General features: G+C 39.5%; 2 protein-coding genes across 2 annotated transcripts; both read right to left on the bottom strand.

Moving 5' to 3' along the window:
- Positions 1 to 4,075: 4,075 nt before the first annotated feature.
- LOC141829712 (GDSL esterase/lipase At1g71691-like) lies at positions 4,076 to 5,649 on the bottom strand. The gene is made up of 4 exons (XM_074717241.1): positions 5,394 to 5,649; positions 5,176 to 5,291; positions 4,610 to 5,096; positions 4,076 to 4,505 (listed from the first exon to the last, which is right to left on the bottom strand). Exons 1-4 carry the CDS (start codon positions 5,647 to 5,649, stop codon positions 4,285 to 4,287), a joined length of 1,080 nt encoding a protein of 359 aa, XP_074573342.1. The 3' UTR covers positions 4,076 to 4,284.
- Positions 5,650 to 12,205: 6,556 nt separating this feature from the next.
- LOC141829661 (GDSL esterase/lipase At1g71691-like) lies at positions 12,206 to 13,763 on the bottom strand. The gene is made up of 4 exons (XM_074717184.1): positions 13,485 to 13,763; positions 13,280 to 13,395; positions 12,714 to 13,200; positions 12,206 to 12,610 (listed from the first exon to the last, which is right to left on the bottom strand). Exons 1-4 carry the CDS (start codon positions 13,735 to 13,737, stop codon positions 12,390 to 12,392), a joined length of 1,077 nt encoding a protein of 358 aa, XP_074573285.1. The 5' UTR covers positions 13,738 to 13,763; the 3' UTR covers positions 12,206 to 12,389.
- Positions 13,764 to 18,241: the final 4,478 nt, after the last annotated feature.

Genomic DNA, 18,241 nt, shown 5'->3' with positions numbered 1-18,241 from the left:
CTCCCGTGTTTGAATCAAGAGAACCAGACACCATGTGAGAAGTCCTAGTAGGTCGGGTGGACCGAAGGACAAAAAGTCTTAGTTGCGACTAGGTGGGAAGTCCTAATAGATCGGGTGGATCGAGGGGCAAAAAGTTTTAGTTGCGGCTAGGTGGGAAGTCCTAGTAGGTCGGATGGACCGAGGGGCAAAAAGTCCTGGTGGGTCGAGGATTCAGACATCAAAAACGACGTTGAGGGGGGCCTGTGATCCTTTGTTTGAGGGGAAAATTGTTGGGTTGCAAGGGTGCAAACATAGTCTCACATCTAAAGCACATGGAAAAGATCATGGGTTTAAAAGGATGGAAAGTATCTACATTGGTATGAGACCTTTTAGGGAGAGCCCAAGAACAAAGCCATTAGAATTTAGGCCTAAAGTGGACAATATCATACCATGGTGGAGATATTTTGATTCCATCGGTATTAACACCTCTCAACCTCCGAATCCTCATATTTTTTATCTAAAGAGTCTCTCTCTTTGAATTCGATTTCACTTTGCATTGAGGTTGCATATTCATAGAGTTTGACCAATTTACTTCATAACTCTTTGGTATCTTGATATATACCTATTCTACATAAAATATCATTAGAAATCAAATTAATTAAAATTTTGATTACTTTGTCATTTATTTCAGATTTTAGAGTTGCTCCTCATTCCATTTATTCTTTTTTAAGATTTTTCCTTGGCCATCAATTGGGACTTCAAATCCCTCCATTAGGATGAATTAATTTTCAATGTTCATCATGAAGAATTTTTTAATCTGAACATTCCATTGAGCAAACCTTCCAAAAGGAGGTGGAATACGAATGATACGAATGTCATATCTGAGTCCATCTTTGAAATCCATTTTGCCGCTTCAAAATATAAAAATTTATCTTCTACCTCTAGCTTATGCTCCGACGAAGATTAATCCGATGAAGAGCGATCTCGCTCTGATACCACTTGTTAGAACTCATGTGAACTAGAAGGGGGATGAATAGCTCTGATCGCTTCTCATTTTGATCATGTGCTCATCATTTGAATGTGCAACGAGATTCTTGAATCAAACTTGACATTACATACACAACTCTGAGATTGACTTGGTATTTGCCTCCTTAAAGTGACTAATCTAAGTCCCTACTCCTAGCGATCTCTCTCCACTAGAATCTTCTCTTTTTCGCATAACTTCCGAAGGTGGAGAAACTTCTTATAATAAGTTCTTATAAGAACACAACAAGAAAAATAAATACAAATGCAAATGAAATAAAAAATGATTTTATAAAAAAATCTTATTTTGAATGTTTTCTTGTTGCTTGAAATAATTGTTGGGTTGCAAGGGTGTAAACATATTTTCACATCTAAAGCACATGAAAAAGATCATGGGATTAAAAGATGGAAAGTATTTCCATTAGTATGAGGCCTTTTGGGGAGAGCCCAAGAACAAAGCCATGAGGGTTTAGGCCCAAAGTGGACAATATCATGCCATTGTGGAGATATTTTGATTTCATCGATTTTAACAAGTGGTATCAGAGCGAGACCGCTCTTCACTGGACTAACCGTCGGATGAGCCATGATCCAGATCTAACCATGTGGTTTGAACCTTAAACAAAGGAAATGAGTGCTCCCGTATCTGAATCAAGAGGACCAGACACCAGGTGAGAAGTCCTAGTAGGTCGGATGGACCGAGGGGCAAAAAGTTCTAATTGCGACTAGGTGGGAAGTCCTAGTAGGTCAGGTGGACCGAGGGGTAAAAAGTCCTAATTGAGACTAGGTGGGAAGTCCTAGTAGGTCGGATGTACCGAGGGGCAAAAAGTCCTAGTTGTGGCTAGGTGGGAAGTCCTAGTAAGTCGGGTGGACCGAGAGGCAAAAAGTCCTGGTGGATCGAGGATTCAGACATCAAAAATGACGTTGAGGGGGGCCTGTGGTCCTTTATTTGAGGGGGGGATTGTTGGGTTGCAAGAGTGCAAACATAGTCCCACATCTAAAGCACATGAAAAAGGTCATGGGGTTAAAAGGATGAAAAATATCTCCATTGGTATGAGACCTTTTGGGGAGAGCCCAAGAACAAAGTCATGAGGGTTTAGGCCCAAAGTGGACAATATCATGTCATTGTGGAGATATTTTGATTCCATCGATTTTAACAATAATCTCTTGTTGATATGGAAATACACCAGCACTTCACTATAAAATCTCCAAGAATCGACCCCTTCAAATCTCCACGAAACCCTTTCTAGGATTGTGTTTAGGCTGATTTTTGTCTACCAATCGGTGGTCTTACTCACTAGCTAGATGATCGATTGCCAAGTTGAATCCAACCGTTTAAACCTACAGAACAACTATTTTTTACTTGATCAATTGATTGGGAGCTTCTAGTCGATTACATATTGATCAAACATCTAAATTCAATTCAAGTCAACTCGAACTTGGTCAACCTTGCGCTGAGATCGATTACACCAACAGTTTACTGATCGGATCAATATCCCGCTCGATCCGCTGATCATATCTATTTTCAATCACTTGATCAACGATATTGATCGACCAATCTTGCCACGTCAACTCCTTCGATCTAATCTTCCGCCATGTCAAACAAGACAGCACGCTCCACTTATATGATTCAATGTCTGCTCAATTTGCCAACTCAGCTATCCGATCGACTGAACTTACCTTTCAGTCGATTGAAACTTGTAAAACAAAGTTAGCACAACAAATAGATAATTGATATATTAACATGCATGCTCTATTATTCTAACAGTTGAAACTGTCTCATCTTAACATCGAAACTCATGTTTATTTCTTAGTTGGATTATCGCCTAACTATAGGATTACCTCCATCTCAAAATTAAGACACTCCTCATAGCCTTCTTTTAGAAGGGCCTCTCCTGAACTTATCTTATTTTTTTACCTGACCAAATGTCCGGTCTTAAAGACCCACCAAAATTTCTTTCTACTTGATGTCCGATCTTGTTGACCCACCAAGTCTTTCTTGCTAGATGTCTGATTCGTTAACCTATCTGATCTTCCTTTGCTTGGTGTTCAGTTTATTTGATCTACTAAGACTTTGTCTAGTGCCAGATTCTCCTGACCCGACCTAAGTCCACTAGGACTTTCCTTTATCAAACATCCAATCCCCTTTAATCTATTTGAACTTTTTCCTTGTCAGACATCTAGTCAATCTTGATTTGCTTAAACTTTTTTCTTGTCAAATATTCGATTAACCTTAGCTTGATCTACCTAGACTTTCTGCTTTGTCAAATATTGGATTAACCTTGAATTGTCTAGACTTTCCACTCATACCTAAGTCAACCTGACGTATCAAAACTTCTCGTCAAATTATCAAACATCCAATCACCCTTAATTTGTTTTGAACTTTCCTACTTTTAAATATCCGATCACTCTTGACATGTTTGAATCAATCCTTTATCAATCTTAATTAGACATCAATATATTATCAAACATCAGAATTCTATAGACTAATTACACCAACAGATGATGGTGTAGAAAAGTAATCTATAACAATCGGTGTAGAAAATAAGACATGTACCATCCATTTTAGCTTGTGATAGAATCTCAATAATTTATTTACTATGTGAGAGGAGACAATCTTCAGAATTAAAAAAAATTAATATCAAAAAATTATGAGCATTATCAAGATCTTGAATAGAAATTTTTTTTATCAAGAAGATGGAGCATAATAATGATACCTTCTTGATCACTGTCAATTAGTAGAATATCATCCCTATAAATTTAGTTAGAAAAGAAGAAGCTTGGTTAGGGAAAGAGTTAAAAGGGAGAAAAAATCATTAATAGAATTAAAATGAAAAGAGGAAAGAGCACATGACAGGCTCTGATACTATGAAAGAAATTACTGTGGTATGATCTCTAATCTATCTATTTATACAAATTATTTATCGGTCATTATAGAAATAATGACAAATATAATTGTGATTACAATCTAAATATAAAAAATCTTTAACAATAGAAATCAATTTCCAATTAATTATTATACTGAAATATTATTATCGTCATCAATTTCTGCCTTCACATTTTGATCGAAGTACTAGAAGAGTAGCTCTAATTTGATCGACCATCCATCAAAATATTATTAATTTGATTGACAGTATTATTCTCTCATCATCCATCAGAGTACAAACACTCCCTTTCAAGAAAAACACCTAACGATTTGGATCACACACAGTGATTCCATGCAATTCAATTTTATTTCAGAAATTATTTAATTAAGACAAATAAAAGACGATATAAATTTTCTAATTAACTCTTCAGCAAGCTGTGGATGTTGACAGGGTAAGCAAATTGGCGTGGCCCGTAGAACGACAGCCGAGCTGCCAGCCGGTACACCTCTTGCGTCGGGTGGGTTTCGTCCCAGAAGAAATACTGATTCCGGTTGCCGCAGTAGGTGGAGTTGGGAGTGCACGGCCCCTCCGCGTTCAACCTTCCCGAGCCGCAGCACGCAGCTGCCAGCTCCGTAAAACCTGTTCAGTGATCGATCAGTGAGCACACGTCGTTAGCATGTCGATCTGTGTAATTGATTATTGAATCGATCATGAGAAGCTGCATGTGCACACCACTCACTCACCGTATTTCTGGGGATCCGACTGGATGTGGCTCATGATTTCGAAGAAATCGGAAAATGAATATCTGAACCCTTCCAGCTCGATGGCGAGATGCCCCAACAGGGCCCTCGTGGCGGTCTTGTACCTCAGGGGCAGATCGTTCAGATCCGGGCTGCACGCGCCGCCCGGAAACCTCCTCCTGACGAACGGAACGCAGCCGAGCTGTGCGGTCCCGACCACCGCGAACTTTCGCGCTCCGAGATGGTAAAGGCTCCGCAGTTGGTCCGCAAACTGGGGGAGAACGGCGGCGACGATTTCGTCCTTTTGGGTGCTGTTCCCGGGGATGAGGACGGTGGAGAAGGCGAAGAGGTCGTTACTCCCGACGCTGACGTAGAAGAGTGACTTGCTCAGGAAGACGGCGGCGGAGCGGGCGCCTTTAGCCGCCGCGAGATTCCCGGCGAACGTGGAGAAGTCTTTGATTTGCTGCGTCATCGTCACGACGTACCTTCCCTGCAAACATATTTGATTGATACAACATTGAAGCAATCATAAACTCGATCATCGCAGTAATTCTTCACGAATTACTCACCGTGGTGTTGAAAACTCCGGAGCCGGCGGAGGCGAAGTTTACTCCTCGCCTCCCCTGGACGGCGTTCGAAAGAGAGAGAAAAGGTGGCGGGCTCCTGCGTAACCCCGCCGCCTTGGCTTTAAATTTCAATTATCACACAAAATTAAAGCATCGTAATTAGACTCGGCAAATCAATGAATCACACATATATATTTATTAGTCGTATATATATTACGTACCGACGAAGTCAACGCTGAGGAAGCCGTTCCCGAACCTGCCGGTGGGAATCCGGCGAGGGTAATCGACACCGTAAGGGGGGAAGTTGGCTTTGGGCGCATCACTGGGCAAGAAGTTGTTGTTTCCGGCGTCGACGGTGGAGTCGCCGAAGACAAAGACCGCCGGCGAAGTCGCGGCTGCCGCTGTCGAGAGATTTGCTAAGAAACTAATAAGGCTTAGGAAGAGGAAGAGGGTGGCGGCCTTCTGCAGCTTTTCCATGATCGACTCTGCTAATTCTTGGAATGATCAAGATTTTGCGTGAGTGAGGGTTTTTAATGGCGGTAAGCCAAATTTCTGGAGCAACACGAGTGCATGAGAATTGGATACATATTAATTATTTTCCTATATGAATCGATAAAGCTGCGTGGACACACATGAGAATTGGATACCTATGTGATTTTAAAATATCAAAATCACATAGGTATGATTCAGAATTATTAAATCACGTATCTAATATCTATTTTACGTCTCCATCAAAAAATAAATTATAAAAAAGTTTTAATCGATTGCTATAATATGCTAATGTGATCATAAATAGTCATTTTGATCATATTATAGTAATCGATTATTGTTTTAATCAATTAAAAAAAATTTATGATAAAATTTTTTTTATTCTCTTCTGCAAAAGATGGAATCATCGGCTCCACACGGTCAGTCTCACGACCATTTGTGAGGAGATATATAAATCGAGAAAATGTTGGCCACAACGACCAGCGGCTCCACACTGTCAATCTCACGACCATCTGCGGTAAATCGAGAAACTGTTGGCCACAACGACGTGCGGCTCCACACGGTCAGTCTCACGACCATCTGTGAGGAGGTAAATTGAGAAACTGTAGTTGGCTACAACGAAGGACACGGTCAGTCTCACGACCATTTGTGAGGAGGTAAATCAAGAAACTGTTGGCCACAATGACGTGCAACTCCACTCGGTCAGTAGATCAACTACTATAAAAATGTAACCCATATCCCGGGGTAGAGGTACGCACACACATATGCCCTACTTTCTTCAAGTCTTGAAACTCCTTGCGCAAAATCCTAACTTGAGCGTCGGAGTGGCTTGCCGGCCGGGATCCAACTCCAGCGCCATTCTAACCCTCTCTGTTGAGTGCTTTTCAGGGCATCTCATCTTCAAGAGCGATTCTCTTCAAGGAGCGTGCACGTTGGCAAAGCCTTGAACCGATGTTTGTATCATTCATGGTGCATCGATCGAAACACATACAATGTGTTGTTTGCACTTTCGTACCACGGGGCTAACTTTTTTTTGATTTCTTCTTCATCTTTGGTGTTATTTTAACCTTCTTCTGGACTAATTTCATATACTTGCTCTTCTAGTATTTTTTTCTCCCCACACTCAAAGCATATTATATTATCTTTATCTTTAAGAATTAAGTTTGTTATACCTTCTTTAATCATAGGGGTGACACATGATTCTTCTTCAATAATAGGGGTGACACATGATTCTTCTTCATTGGTTTCAGATATCAAAGCTTCTTCTTGTTTTGATGCTAATGGCCTATGCTCTCCTCCAGGGGCGGAGCCAGGATTTTTGCCGAGAGGGGGGGGGCTATTTTTTAACATCGCATTGTCACACTAATAAAATAAATTTTGAATTAACTAAGAAATAAGTTACATTCAACGCAATCTAAGTTGCGCGCTTCGCTTTTTCATAAACTCAAATTCATCTATGACAGAATTGACATCAAAACTGCGAGCAATATCCTTCTCAATATACATTATCAAAGAACTTGATAAGAAATCATCTTCCATTTTGTTCTGCAATCTATTCTTCACAATTTTCATTGCAGAAAATGCACGCTCTGATGTTGCAATAGAAACTAGTAAAGTCAAAATAAGTCGAATCAATTTGTCAAGAAGAGAATAACTTTCTGATTTTCCTGTCTTCGATAAGACCTGATACAAAATTATGTGCATATTAGTTAGCAATGACTAACCTTCAATAAAAAAATATTATTTTTTATATAAAAAAACATACCTGGCATAATTCAGAAATAGTTGAGATATCCTTAAAGTTCATATTTTTCTGAATTTCTATTTCAAAAAGCTCCAATTAATATCTCAAACGCGTTCTTTCTTGATTTATAAAATCTTCTGGATAGAACTTTTCAGCTAATATATCGATGAAAGTATGCGGCTCGTTACTCAACACACGAATTCTCTTTTAAAAAATAGGAAGAAAATAATTTTTTCTCCTTTTTTCTTTAATAGTTTTAAGAATATTTCTTTTTTCCTGGAAATAAGAATTCTAAAAATAAAATTGAGAAATCGAGATGTTTAGAAAAATCAAGAAAAAAGATTCGCTTATTTGTTCTTGTCGAAGAATTACGTTGTTTTTCCGATCGCCGATCCGGAAGAATTAGGGTTCAGATTCGCGTCGCGTCATGAATGAAACGTTAGGGAAGCAAGTAAGCGGCTCGCTCCAGCGCCAGATCTCTGCCTTTCTTTGTGTGTGAGTTTTTTTTTCTTTATTTGGTGGAATCGTTTTAAGTTTTTAGGGTTGTGGGCAATTGCAGATCCTCGAGCAGCAATTGCTGACGGTGGCCAACTCCGGTAATGACGGGCAGCAGTGTCGTCAGAGAGGAAGCTAAGCTGCCAAATTTGCCCCCGCAGATAATGAGGCAGCACCCAATCACTCGTTAGCCTCTTAAAACAAGTAAACTTAAGCGACCAAATCACACAATTCAACAACGCTAGAAGAACTGAAGAAGAACAAGAAGCGAAGGAAAAAAATTAGAGGGATGGAAAGCAAGGCGGAAGGAAAGGGAGGATACTGGGCGGCGCTGGACGCGCGGCGGTGCGACTCGTGCAAGGAGACCGCGGCGCTGGTCTATTGCCGAGCGGACGCGGCGTACCTCTGCCGCGGGTGTGACACACGCGTGCACAGCGTGGCGTCACACCACGAGCGCGTCTAGATGTGCGAGGTTTGCGAGCAGTCGCCGGCTGTGGTCACCTGCAAGGCGGACGCCGCCGCGCTATGCGATGCCTACGACGCCGACATCCATTCCGCCAACCCCCTTGCTAGCCGCCATGAACGCGCTCCGGTCATACCCTTCATCGAGCCACTCTCAGACAGTCCGACTGTCGAATTCAAAGTCAGGGGGCAGGGGGGGTGACCGCCCCCAGGCGCCCCCCTGTAGCTCTGCCCCTGCTCTCCTCAATCCTTGAGGTGGATGCCTCTTCAATATCCTTCTCGAATGTTGAGTACCTCTTAACCTTTGAATCCTCATGTTTTTGATCTAAAGAGTTTTCCTCTTTGAATTCGACTTCACTTTGCATTGAGGTTGCATCCTCATGGAGCTTGGCCAATTTACTTCATAACTCCTTGATATCTTGATATATATTGGCCTATTCTACATAAAATATCATTAGAAATCAAATTAATTAAAATTTTGATTACTTTATCATTTATCTTGGATTTTTAGAGTTGCTCCTCGTTCCATTTATTCTTCTTGAAGATTTTTCCTTGGCCATCAATTGAGGTTTCAAATCCCTCCATTAGGATGAATTAATTTTCAATGTTCATTGTGAAGAAATTTTTAACCTTAACCTTCCAATGAGCAAACCCTCCAAAAGGAGGTGAAACTCAAATGTCATATCTGAGTCCGTCTTTGAAATCCATTTTGCCCCTTCAAAATATGAAAATTTATCTTCTACTTCTAGCTCATGCTCCGATGAAGATTAATCCGATGAAAACGATCTCGCTCTGATACCACTTGTTAGAACTCATGCGAACTAGAAGGCGCTTTGATCACTTCTCATTTTGAGTGTGTGCTTGTCGTTTGAATGTGCAGTGAGATTTTTGAATCAAACTTGACGCCACATGCACAACTCCGAGATTAACTTGGTATCCACCTTCTTAAGGCGACTAATCTAAGTCTTTACTCCTAGCGATCTCCTTTCACTAGAATCTTCTCTTTTTTGGATACCTTCCGGAGATGAAGAAACTTCTTATAATAAGTTCTTACAAGAACACAACAAGAAAAATAAATACAAATGCAAATGAAATCGAAAATGACTTTATAATGAAATCTTACTTTGGATGTTTTTTTGTTGCTTGGAATAACCTCTTGTTGATCCATAAATGCACCAACACTTCACTACAAAATCTCCAAGATCCAACCCCTTCAAATCTCCACGAAACCCTTTCTAGGATTGCATTCGAGGCTGATTTTCGTCTACCAATCGATTGATCTTGCTCACTAATCAATTGGTCGATGGCCAAGTTGGATCCAACCATTTAAACCTACAGAACGACTATTTTTACTTGACCAATTGATTGAGAGCTTCTAGTCGATTACATATTGATCAAATATCTAAACTCAACTCGAGTCAACTCAAACTTGGTCAATTTTGGCTTGAAGTTGATTACACCAACAGTTTGCTGATCGGATCAATATCCCGCTCGATCCACTGATCATATCTATTTTCGATCACTTGATCAATAGTACTGATCGACCAATCTTGCTACGTCAGCTCCTTCGATCTAATCTTCTGCCATGTCAAGCAAGACAATATGCTCCACTTATATGATGCTATGTCAACTTAATTTGCCAACTCGGCGATCCGATCGACCGAACTTACCTTTCAGTCGATCGAAAGTCTATTTCCTGTAAAACAAAGTTAACACAACAAACAGATAATTGATATATTAACATGCATGCTCTATTATTCTAACAGTTGAAATTGTCTAATCTTGACTTTAAAACTCATATTTGTTTCTTAGTCGGATCATCGCCTAACTATAGGATTACCTCCGCCCTAAGATTAAGACGTTGCTCATAGCCTTCTTTTAAAAGAGTCCTCTTCTGAACTTATCTTACTTTTTTACCTAACCAAACGTCTGTTCTTACTGACCCACCAAAACTTCCTTCTACTTGATGTCCGATCTTATTGACCCACCAAGTCTGTCCTATCAGATGTTCGGTTTGTCAACCCATTTGATCTTCCTTTGCTTGGTGTCTGATTACTTGATCCACTAAGACTTTGACTACCTAACATTAGGACTTTCTTTTGCCAAATATCTAATCCCCTTTGATCTACTTGAAATTTTCCTTTATCAGATATCTAGTCAACCTTGACTTGCTTGAACTTTTCTCTTATCTAACATCTGATTCTCTCAACTTGACCAGACATCCAATCACTTTGATATACCTGGACTTTTCTCTTGTCAAACATCCGATTAACCTTGATCTACTTAGACTTTTTCCTTTGTCAGACATTCAGTCAGTCTTGATCTATCTGGACTTTCCACTAATACCTAAGTCAACCTGAGGTATTAGAACTTTTCGCCAAATTATCAAACATCCGATCACCCTTAATTTGTTTTGGACTTTCCCACCTACTTCTAAACATCCGATCAACCTTGACATATTTGAATCAATCCTTGATCAATCTTAATTAGACACCGATATATTATCAAACATCGGAATTCTACAGACTAATTACACCAACTGACGGTGTAGAAAAGTAATCTATAAGTGTAGAAAATAAGACATGCACCATCAATTTTACTCGTGGTAAAATCTCAATAATTTATTTACTATATGAGAGGAGATAATCTTCAGAATTAAAATAAATTGTTCAATACCAAAAAAATATGATCAATCAAGATCTTGAATCGATTTTTTTTTATCAAGAAGATGTAGTATAACAATGATACCTTTTTGATCGCCGTCAATTAGTAGAATATCATTCCTATAAATTTAGTTAGAAAAGAAGAAGCTTGGTAGCTAGGGAGAGAATTAAAAGGGAGAAAAAATCATTAAAATAGAATTAATTAGAATCAACAGGAGAGGCGCTGATACTATGAAAGAACACAACTTGAAATGAGGACAGTGAAGAAATTACTATGTTTCTTATTGATCATTGTTATAGGCTAATCTATCTATTTATATAATATATAAAACAATATTAAATAAATATGGTATGATCTCGGTCATTATAGAAATAATGATAAATATAATTGTGATTACAATGTAAATATAAAAAATCTTTAACAATCGAAATCAATTTCTAATTAATTATTATCCTGAATTATTATTATTATCATCGTCATCAATTTCTGCCTTCACATTTTTGCTTTCATAATTTAATATTTCAAATTGCAGAAGCAGCTCTAATTTGATCGACCATCCATCAAAATATTATTAATTTGATTGACAGTATTATTCTCTGACGAACACTAGTCCCTTTCATATCACACACAGTGATTCCTTTTTTATTTAAGAAATTATTTAATTAAGACGCCACTGAGCTCTTATATTTAAATAAATTTTATCTTATTTTATTGTTGCTAACCAAGTCTTTTTTGGTCTACCTCGCCCTCGTTTGATATGCGTATTTGTCATAGTTTCACACCGCCTAACTGGAGCATTTATCGGTCGTCTAAGTACATATCCGTACCACCTTAAACGTGTCTCATGGAATTTTTCCTCAATAGATTGTGATTACAATGTAAATATAAAAAATCTTTAACAATCGAAATCAATTTCTCATTAATTATTATCCTGAATTATTATTATTATCATCGTCATCAATTTCTGCCTTCAAATTTTTTGCTTTCATAATTTAATATTTCAAATTGCAGAAGTAGCTCTAATTTGATCGACCATCCATCAAAATATTAATAACTTGATTGGCCGCCGTTTAATTTGCGCTTCCCGATTTATCTTGGTGGTCGGTGGGAAACTTCTGTGGGACCGAACCGACCACCCCTAGAGAAGTGGCTACTGGAATTATCATTTATTAATAACTTGATTGACAGTATTATTCTCTCTGACGAACATCGATCATCATCCGATCAGTCAAAGTACAAACACTCCCTTTCAAGAAAAACACCGAACGTTTTGGATCACACACAGTGATTCCAAGCAATTCAATTTTATTTAAGAAATTATTTAATTAAGACAAATAAAATTAAGACGATATAAATTTTCTAATTAACTCTTCAGCAAGCTGTGAATGTTGACAGGGTAAGCAAACTGGCGTGGCCCGTAGAACGACAGCCGAGCTCCCAGCCGGTACACCTCTTGCGACGGGTGGGATGCGTCCCACCAGAAATACTGATTCCGGTCGCCGCAGTAGGTGGAGTTGGGAGTGCACGGCCCCTCCGCGTTCAACCTTCCCGAGCCACAGCACGCAGCTGCCAGCTCCGTAAAACCTGTTCAGTGATCGATCAGTGAGCACACGTCGTTAGCCTGTCGCGATCTGTGGAATTGATTATTGAATCGATGAGAAGATTCATGTGCACACCACTCACTCACCGTATTTCGGGGGATCCGACTGGATGTGGCTAACGATTTCGAAGAAATCGGAAAATGAATATCTGAACCCCTCCAGCTCCATGGCGAGATGCCCCAACAGGGCCCTCGTGGCGGTCTTGTACCTCAGGGGCAGATCGTTCAGATCCGGGCTGCACGCGCCGCCCGGAAACCTCGTCCTGACGAACGGAACGCAGCCGAGCTGTGCGGTCCCGACCACCGCGAACTTTCGCGCTCCGAGCTGGTAAAGGCTCCGCAGTTGGTCCGCAAACTGGGGGAGAACGGCGGCGACGATTTCGTCCTTCTGGGTGCTGTTCCCGGGGATGAGGACGGTGTCGAAGGCGAAGAGGTCGTTACTCCCGACGCTGACGTAGAAGAGTGACTTGCTCAGGAAGACGGCGGCGGACCGTGCGCCTTTAGCCGCCGTGAGATTCCCGGCGAACGTGGAGAAGTCTTTGATTTGCTGCGTCATCGTCACGACGTAGCTTCCCTGCAAACATATTTGATTGATACATCGTTGAAGCAATCATAAACTAGATCATCGCAGTAATTCTTCACGAATTACTCACCGTGGTATCGAAAACTCCGGAGCCGGCGGAGGCGAAGTTTACTCCTTGCCTCCCCTGGACGGCGCTCGAAAGAGAGAGAAACGGTGGCGGGCTGCTGCGTAACCCCGCCGCCATGGCTTTAATTAATTATCACACAAAATTAAAGCATCGTAATTAGACTTGGCAAATCAATGTATCACATATTTATTAGTCGTATATATATTACCGACGAAGTCAACGCCGAGGAAGCCATTCCCGTACCGGCCGGTGGGAATCCGGCCAGGGTAATCGACACCGTAAGGGGGTAAGTTGGCTTTGGGTGCATCGGGGATGAAGTTGTTGTTACCGACGTCGACGGTGGAGTCGCCGAAGACAAAGACCGCCGGCGAAGTCGCGGCCGCCGCTGTCGAGAGATTTGCTAAGAAACTAATAAGGCTTAGGAAGAGGAAGAGGGTGGCGGCCTTCTGCAGCTTCTCCATGGTCGACTCTGTTAATTCTTGGAATGTTCAAGATTTTGCGTGAGTGAGGGTTGGTAACTGGTCGTAATTAAATAATATAATTAAGCTCTTCTAGATCGCCGGGGCAGAAGTCAGAAATGGCGGTAAGTCAAATTTCTGGAGCAACACGAGTCCGAGAAACTTGGATACATATCAATTACTTTTCTGTATGAAATAAAGCTGCGTGGACACACATGCAATGACAATCTACTACTAAACCACGTTATCAAAATTTTAAAATATCAAAATCACATGCGTCTGTTTCAGGATTTTCAAATCACACATCTAATATCTATCTTACTTCTCCATCGAAAAATAATAAAAAATATTTTTTTAATCAATTGGTATATTATATCAATCGATTCAATATGCTAATATATATGCTACTATGATCCTAATAGTAACTTTAATCGATTGTTATATTTAACAATTGATTAAATTTATTTTAATCAATTAAAAAAAAATTATGATAAAAAATTCTGTTCTCAATATGATATATCAAATTGATATTTAAGAGCATCAATATATTCAAAAATATTTCATGAATACATATCATTCTAATCTTTCAAACTTCATTATATATTTAAATATTTTTGAATAAAATCTACTGATGGATCTTAGTTATTCAAAAAATTAAAAGTATTCATAAAAGTATTCATGCTCGAGTATTGTTTTAAATGTATTCATGTTCTTAAATACTAGCTAATTCAATACTTTGTATTGAGAACAACTAATTAATTTTTGATTGTAGCGATTTTTTTAAAAAAAAGTTTTTTTAGATTGTTCCAGTGTATCAATAATTAAGGATTCTTAAATGAGAGGTCAAAACCAAAGAGTCCTTTAAGTGAGTGTTAAGTAACCGGCTTGATCTCTTAATGATGTTTGATTAGTGTTTGATTAGTTGTAATTTTTAAATTTATGGCCAGTTCTCGGCCACCTTGTTTGAACGTCAAACCAGTCCTCATCGAATAGTCGAAAAGGACAAGGAATCTAAAGTTCAATTGTATCAGTTGAATGATTGAAGATAATTGATGAAATAATATATTAATTGCTATGAGACATCCAATTGGATTTGAGTAAATTAATTAATTGAATTGTTGAAAGAGATGGAATTAGGTTATTTTTGGGTACATTGATTTGAAAAAAAAAATGATAATCTTTAAATGCAAGATGTTGCCACATATATATCGGGGGTGGTGCTAAGCTACGCTGTCTGGAAACGGCTGGTCCATGTCCACGGTTGGTCCATATCCGGCCCGCTCCCCTTCGCCGACTCATCCTCGTCCGCCTCCTCGTGCTCATCGACGTCCTCCTCTCCCCCCCCATGCCTCATGTATGGCCCCTCCGCCGGCGCCACCGAGGAAAGCTTCCTGCTTTACGACCACCCCTTGCCGCCGCCGACGCTGCCGTTGCCAACGAAGAAGGCCCAGGTCGCCGGAGACTCCCTTCCGTCTTGGCACCGGCGACCAACCCTCGCGTGCGACGCTAGAGAAGAAGAACAGGGATGAGGCTGACGACGCGATCGGGAGATGGGAGAAAAGGAGAATCGCGATTTGGGAAATGCCTTAATGGGTTTGATAGCTTCTTAACGGATCAAATGGTTAAGATCCAATAACATTATCCAATAAGCTATAAATCCAATACCCTTTAACCATTAATCCTTAAGTAATTTGGGCTGCTCTTGGGCTCAATTTAATTAGTCTTTAATTGGGCTTCGACGTTTTCAAAATCTGGAAACTTCAACTATTGTCGTTTCTCGTTTCCGTTTCTGCGTTTTTCGTTTCTCGTCTCCAAGTTTCCAGATAACATAGGTGCTAAGTAACTAAAGAATCTCCTAAGTTAAATTTTTGCAAGCGCAAAAGATTATGAGAATTTTAAACACAGCGTACGTGTGATTTGATCCTAAAATTCAAATAGGATCTAAATCACTACACTATGCACATAGTTTTTTGTAAATGTGTTATGAAAATATTTTAAAAAATCAGCGAACATATTCTCAACACATAAAAAAAAGGTTTGTACATGATATTTTTTAAGAAAAATATTAGTAAAATAAAAATACAGATCTTTTTGTCATTCTATATATCAGTTAGCGATGTCCTCATATATAATCCTATTAAAATAGTCTGATTCATTAAATAATTGAGCGCATATAAGAAAAAACTTGTAATATTTACAGTAATCACTCTGTATGTTAGCTAGAAATGCCCTCATAATCCGATTAAATAGTCGGATTAATTGAGTCTAAAAGCTTGTAAATTATAGAGTTTTTTTTATTCATATAATTATAGCTGTCAACAAGCAATTTAGACGGGTTGAGTTAAAATTTTATCAATTCATTTAATTTTAAAATAGATTCAGGGGTTAATCCACCTAGGCCTGCGATCGATGTGGGTTGGCCCGTGGCAAGCTTGGGTTGATCTTCGGGTTGAAAAAATTTATTTATTTATTTTAAATTTTAAAATTAAAATAGAAAACTCAATGGATTAGTAGTTTTGATCCATCTAAATCACAATTCAAGCTTCAAACTTAACTAATTTAAACTGTAATTCAAATTTAAAATTTTTTATATATTTTTTATTTTTTGACATATTCGTAGGTATAGCCGTCAAGTTGGGTTAGGCCCGCCGGGTTGGCCCGCCCCGCCAAGAAATTTAGACGGGTTGGGTTGAAATTTTATCAACCCATTTTAAGATGGGTTGAGGTGGGTTGGCCCGCCTAGGCCCGCGACCCGCGTGGGTTGGCCCGCGGCGGGCTTGGGTTGGCCCGCGGGTTGAGAAAGTTTATTTATTTATTTTAAATTTTAAAATTAAAGTATAAAACTTAATGAATTAGTGGGTTTCATCTATTTAAAATACAATTTAAGCTTAAAAATTATAATTCAAACTTAAAATTTTCAACTTAATCAATTTAAATTATACTTTAAACTTAAAATTTTTAATATTTTTAATATTTTTTTATTTTTTAACAAGCCCGCGGGTTGGCCCGCCTAACCCGCGGCCCGCCTTGAGTTGGGTTGGGTTGGAGATTTCCCAACCCGCCAAATTGGTGGGTTAGCCCACCCCGGCCCGCATTATGATGGGCCCGCCATGGGTTAGCCCGCCCCGCCATGGGTTGGCCCGTTTGACAGCTCTATTCGTAGGTTGACCCTCCTAACTCACAACCTGCCTTGGGTTGAGTAAATTGGAGATTTTTCAACTCACCAAATTGGTGGGTCAGTCCATCTTGCCCGCTCTACTATGAATTGACCCATTTGACAGCTCTATATATAATAATACTATACGCTCATGAATCACTATATAGTTTAAGTATAATATATATTAGTGAAAATATAAAAATACTAATTAATTTAAGTAATAATTATTATTGTAGCCCATAGGTATGTTTATATAAATTATCTATAAAAATTTATTTTAAAAATTCACAAATAAGGTAACCGTTAACCTGATATATAATAACACAATAGTTATCAAAATTGTTCCCTTTTGATATTTGGTAGGGTGAGCAACTGATGAATTATCTTCAAAGTTGACTAGTCTCTATTGATCTAGCGGATATGGAGCTGTCCTAGGGAGATGTAAGTCTTGTTAGGAAGACTCCTTCGATGATAGACCTTGTTGGAAAGACTCTCCTTTGATGAGTTAGGCCTTACTGGGAAGACTTCTTCGATGAGGTAGGTCTTGCTGGGAAGATTTCTTCAGAGTGGTAGTTCTTGCTAGAAAGACTCCTCCGGAGAGGTAGATCTTGCTAAGAAGACTCTTCCGATGATAGATCTTGCTGGGAAGACTCCTCCGGTAATGGGCCTATTGGGAAGACTCCTTCTAAGAGATAAATATTGCTGGAAAGACTCCTCTAATAGTAGGCATTGCTAGGAAGACTCCTTTGGTGGTTGCCTTGCTAGGATCGCTGTCAGGTGAATAACTAAGAAGTAACTATTGAGGGGAAGAGGTTGAAGATGACAAAGTTCAGGAGAACATCTTAGATGCATGCAATACTCAAACAGAGATTAGATTGGGCGTCGAGACGGGGCTCAGCAAATTAGACAGGAATGAACTAAAAGAGTCAGGCAGAACTGAACTGAGAAAGTCAAGTAGAACTGAGATAAACTAAAAGAGTCAGGTAAAGCTGAGCTGGAAGAGTCGAGTGAGCCAAGATGGTTCGGCTAGACCCAAGCTCCTTATAGGCCGAGTTTGATTCCCTGTGGATCATACTTGACTGCATAACTTTGACACGATTCTTGACCTTCTATGCCACGTTAGGATTGTGCCGTATCAAACATAAAGAGAAGAGAGACACGATTGTTACTATCATTGTTATTTAAGACCTTCCACTTCTTCTCGAGCTTGGACTCTCGCTCTCGTAGATCTTTTCAATTTGGAGCATCCACTCGATGACGAGCTCATTCTCACACTTCCATGGCAGATAGAACTCGGCAAAGCAACACTTGTTGAGGGGGATGAGAATCTCATTGTCTCTATCTGCATGC

The sequence above is a fragment of the Curcuma longa genome, chromosome 5 (assembly GCF_044706935.1).
Source record: "Curcuma longa cultivar G26 ecotype Majalengka, Jawa Barat chromosome 5, ITB_CL_G26_1.1, whole genome shotgun sequence".
Classification (NCBI taxonomy): domain Eukaryota; kingdom Viridiplantae; phylum Streptophyta; class Magnoliopsida; order Zingiberales; family Zingiberaceae; genus Curcuma; species Curcuma longa.
Note: the sequence above shows the minus strand (reverse complement) of the source record. Positions and strands in the feature narration are given on the sequence as shown.

Excerpts from the sequence above, each read along its gene's own strand:
- LOC141829712 (XM_074717241.1), bottom strand. The coding sequence starts at position 5,649 with ATGGAAAAGCTGCAGAAGGCCGCCACCCTCTTCCTCTTCCTAAGCCTT. Across the intron at positions 5,292-5,393 it reads CCTCAGCGTTGACTTCGTCG|CCAAGGCGGCGGGGTTACGC; the intron begins GTACGTAATATA and ends TGAAATTTAAAG. Across the intron at positions 5,097-5,175 it reads CCGGAGTTTTCAACACCACG|GGAAGGTACGTCGTGACGAT; the intron begins GTGAGTAATTCG and ends ATATGTTTGCAG.
- LOC141829661 (XM_074717184.1), bottom strand. The coding sequence starts at position 13,737 with ATGGAGAAGCTGCAGAAGGCCGCCACCCTCTTCCTCTTCCTAAGCCTT. Across the intron at positions 13,396-13,484 it reads CCTCGGCGTTGACTTCGTCG|CCATGGCGGCGGGGTTACGC; the intron begins GTAATATATATA and ends AATTAATTAAAG. Across the intron at positions 13,201-13,279 it reads CCGGAGTTTTCGATACCACG|GGAAGCTACGTCGTGACGAT; the intron begins GTGAGTAATTCG and ends ATATGTTTGCAG.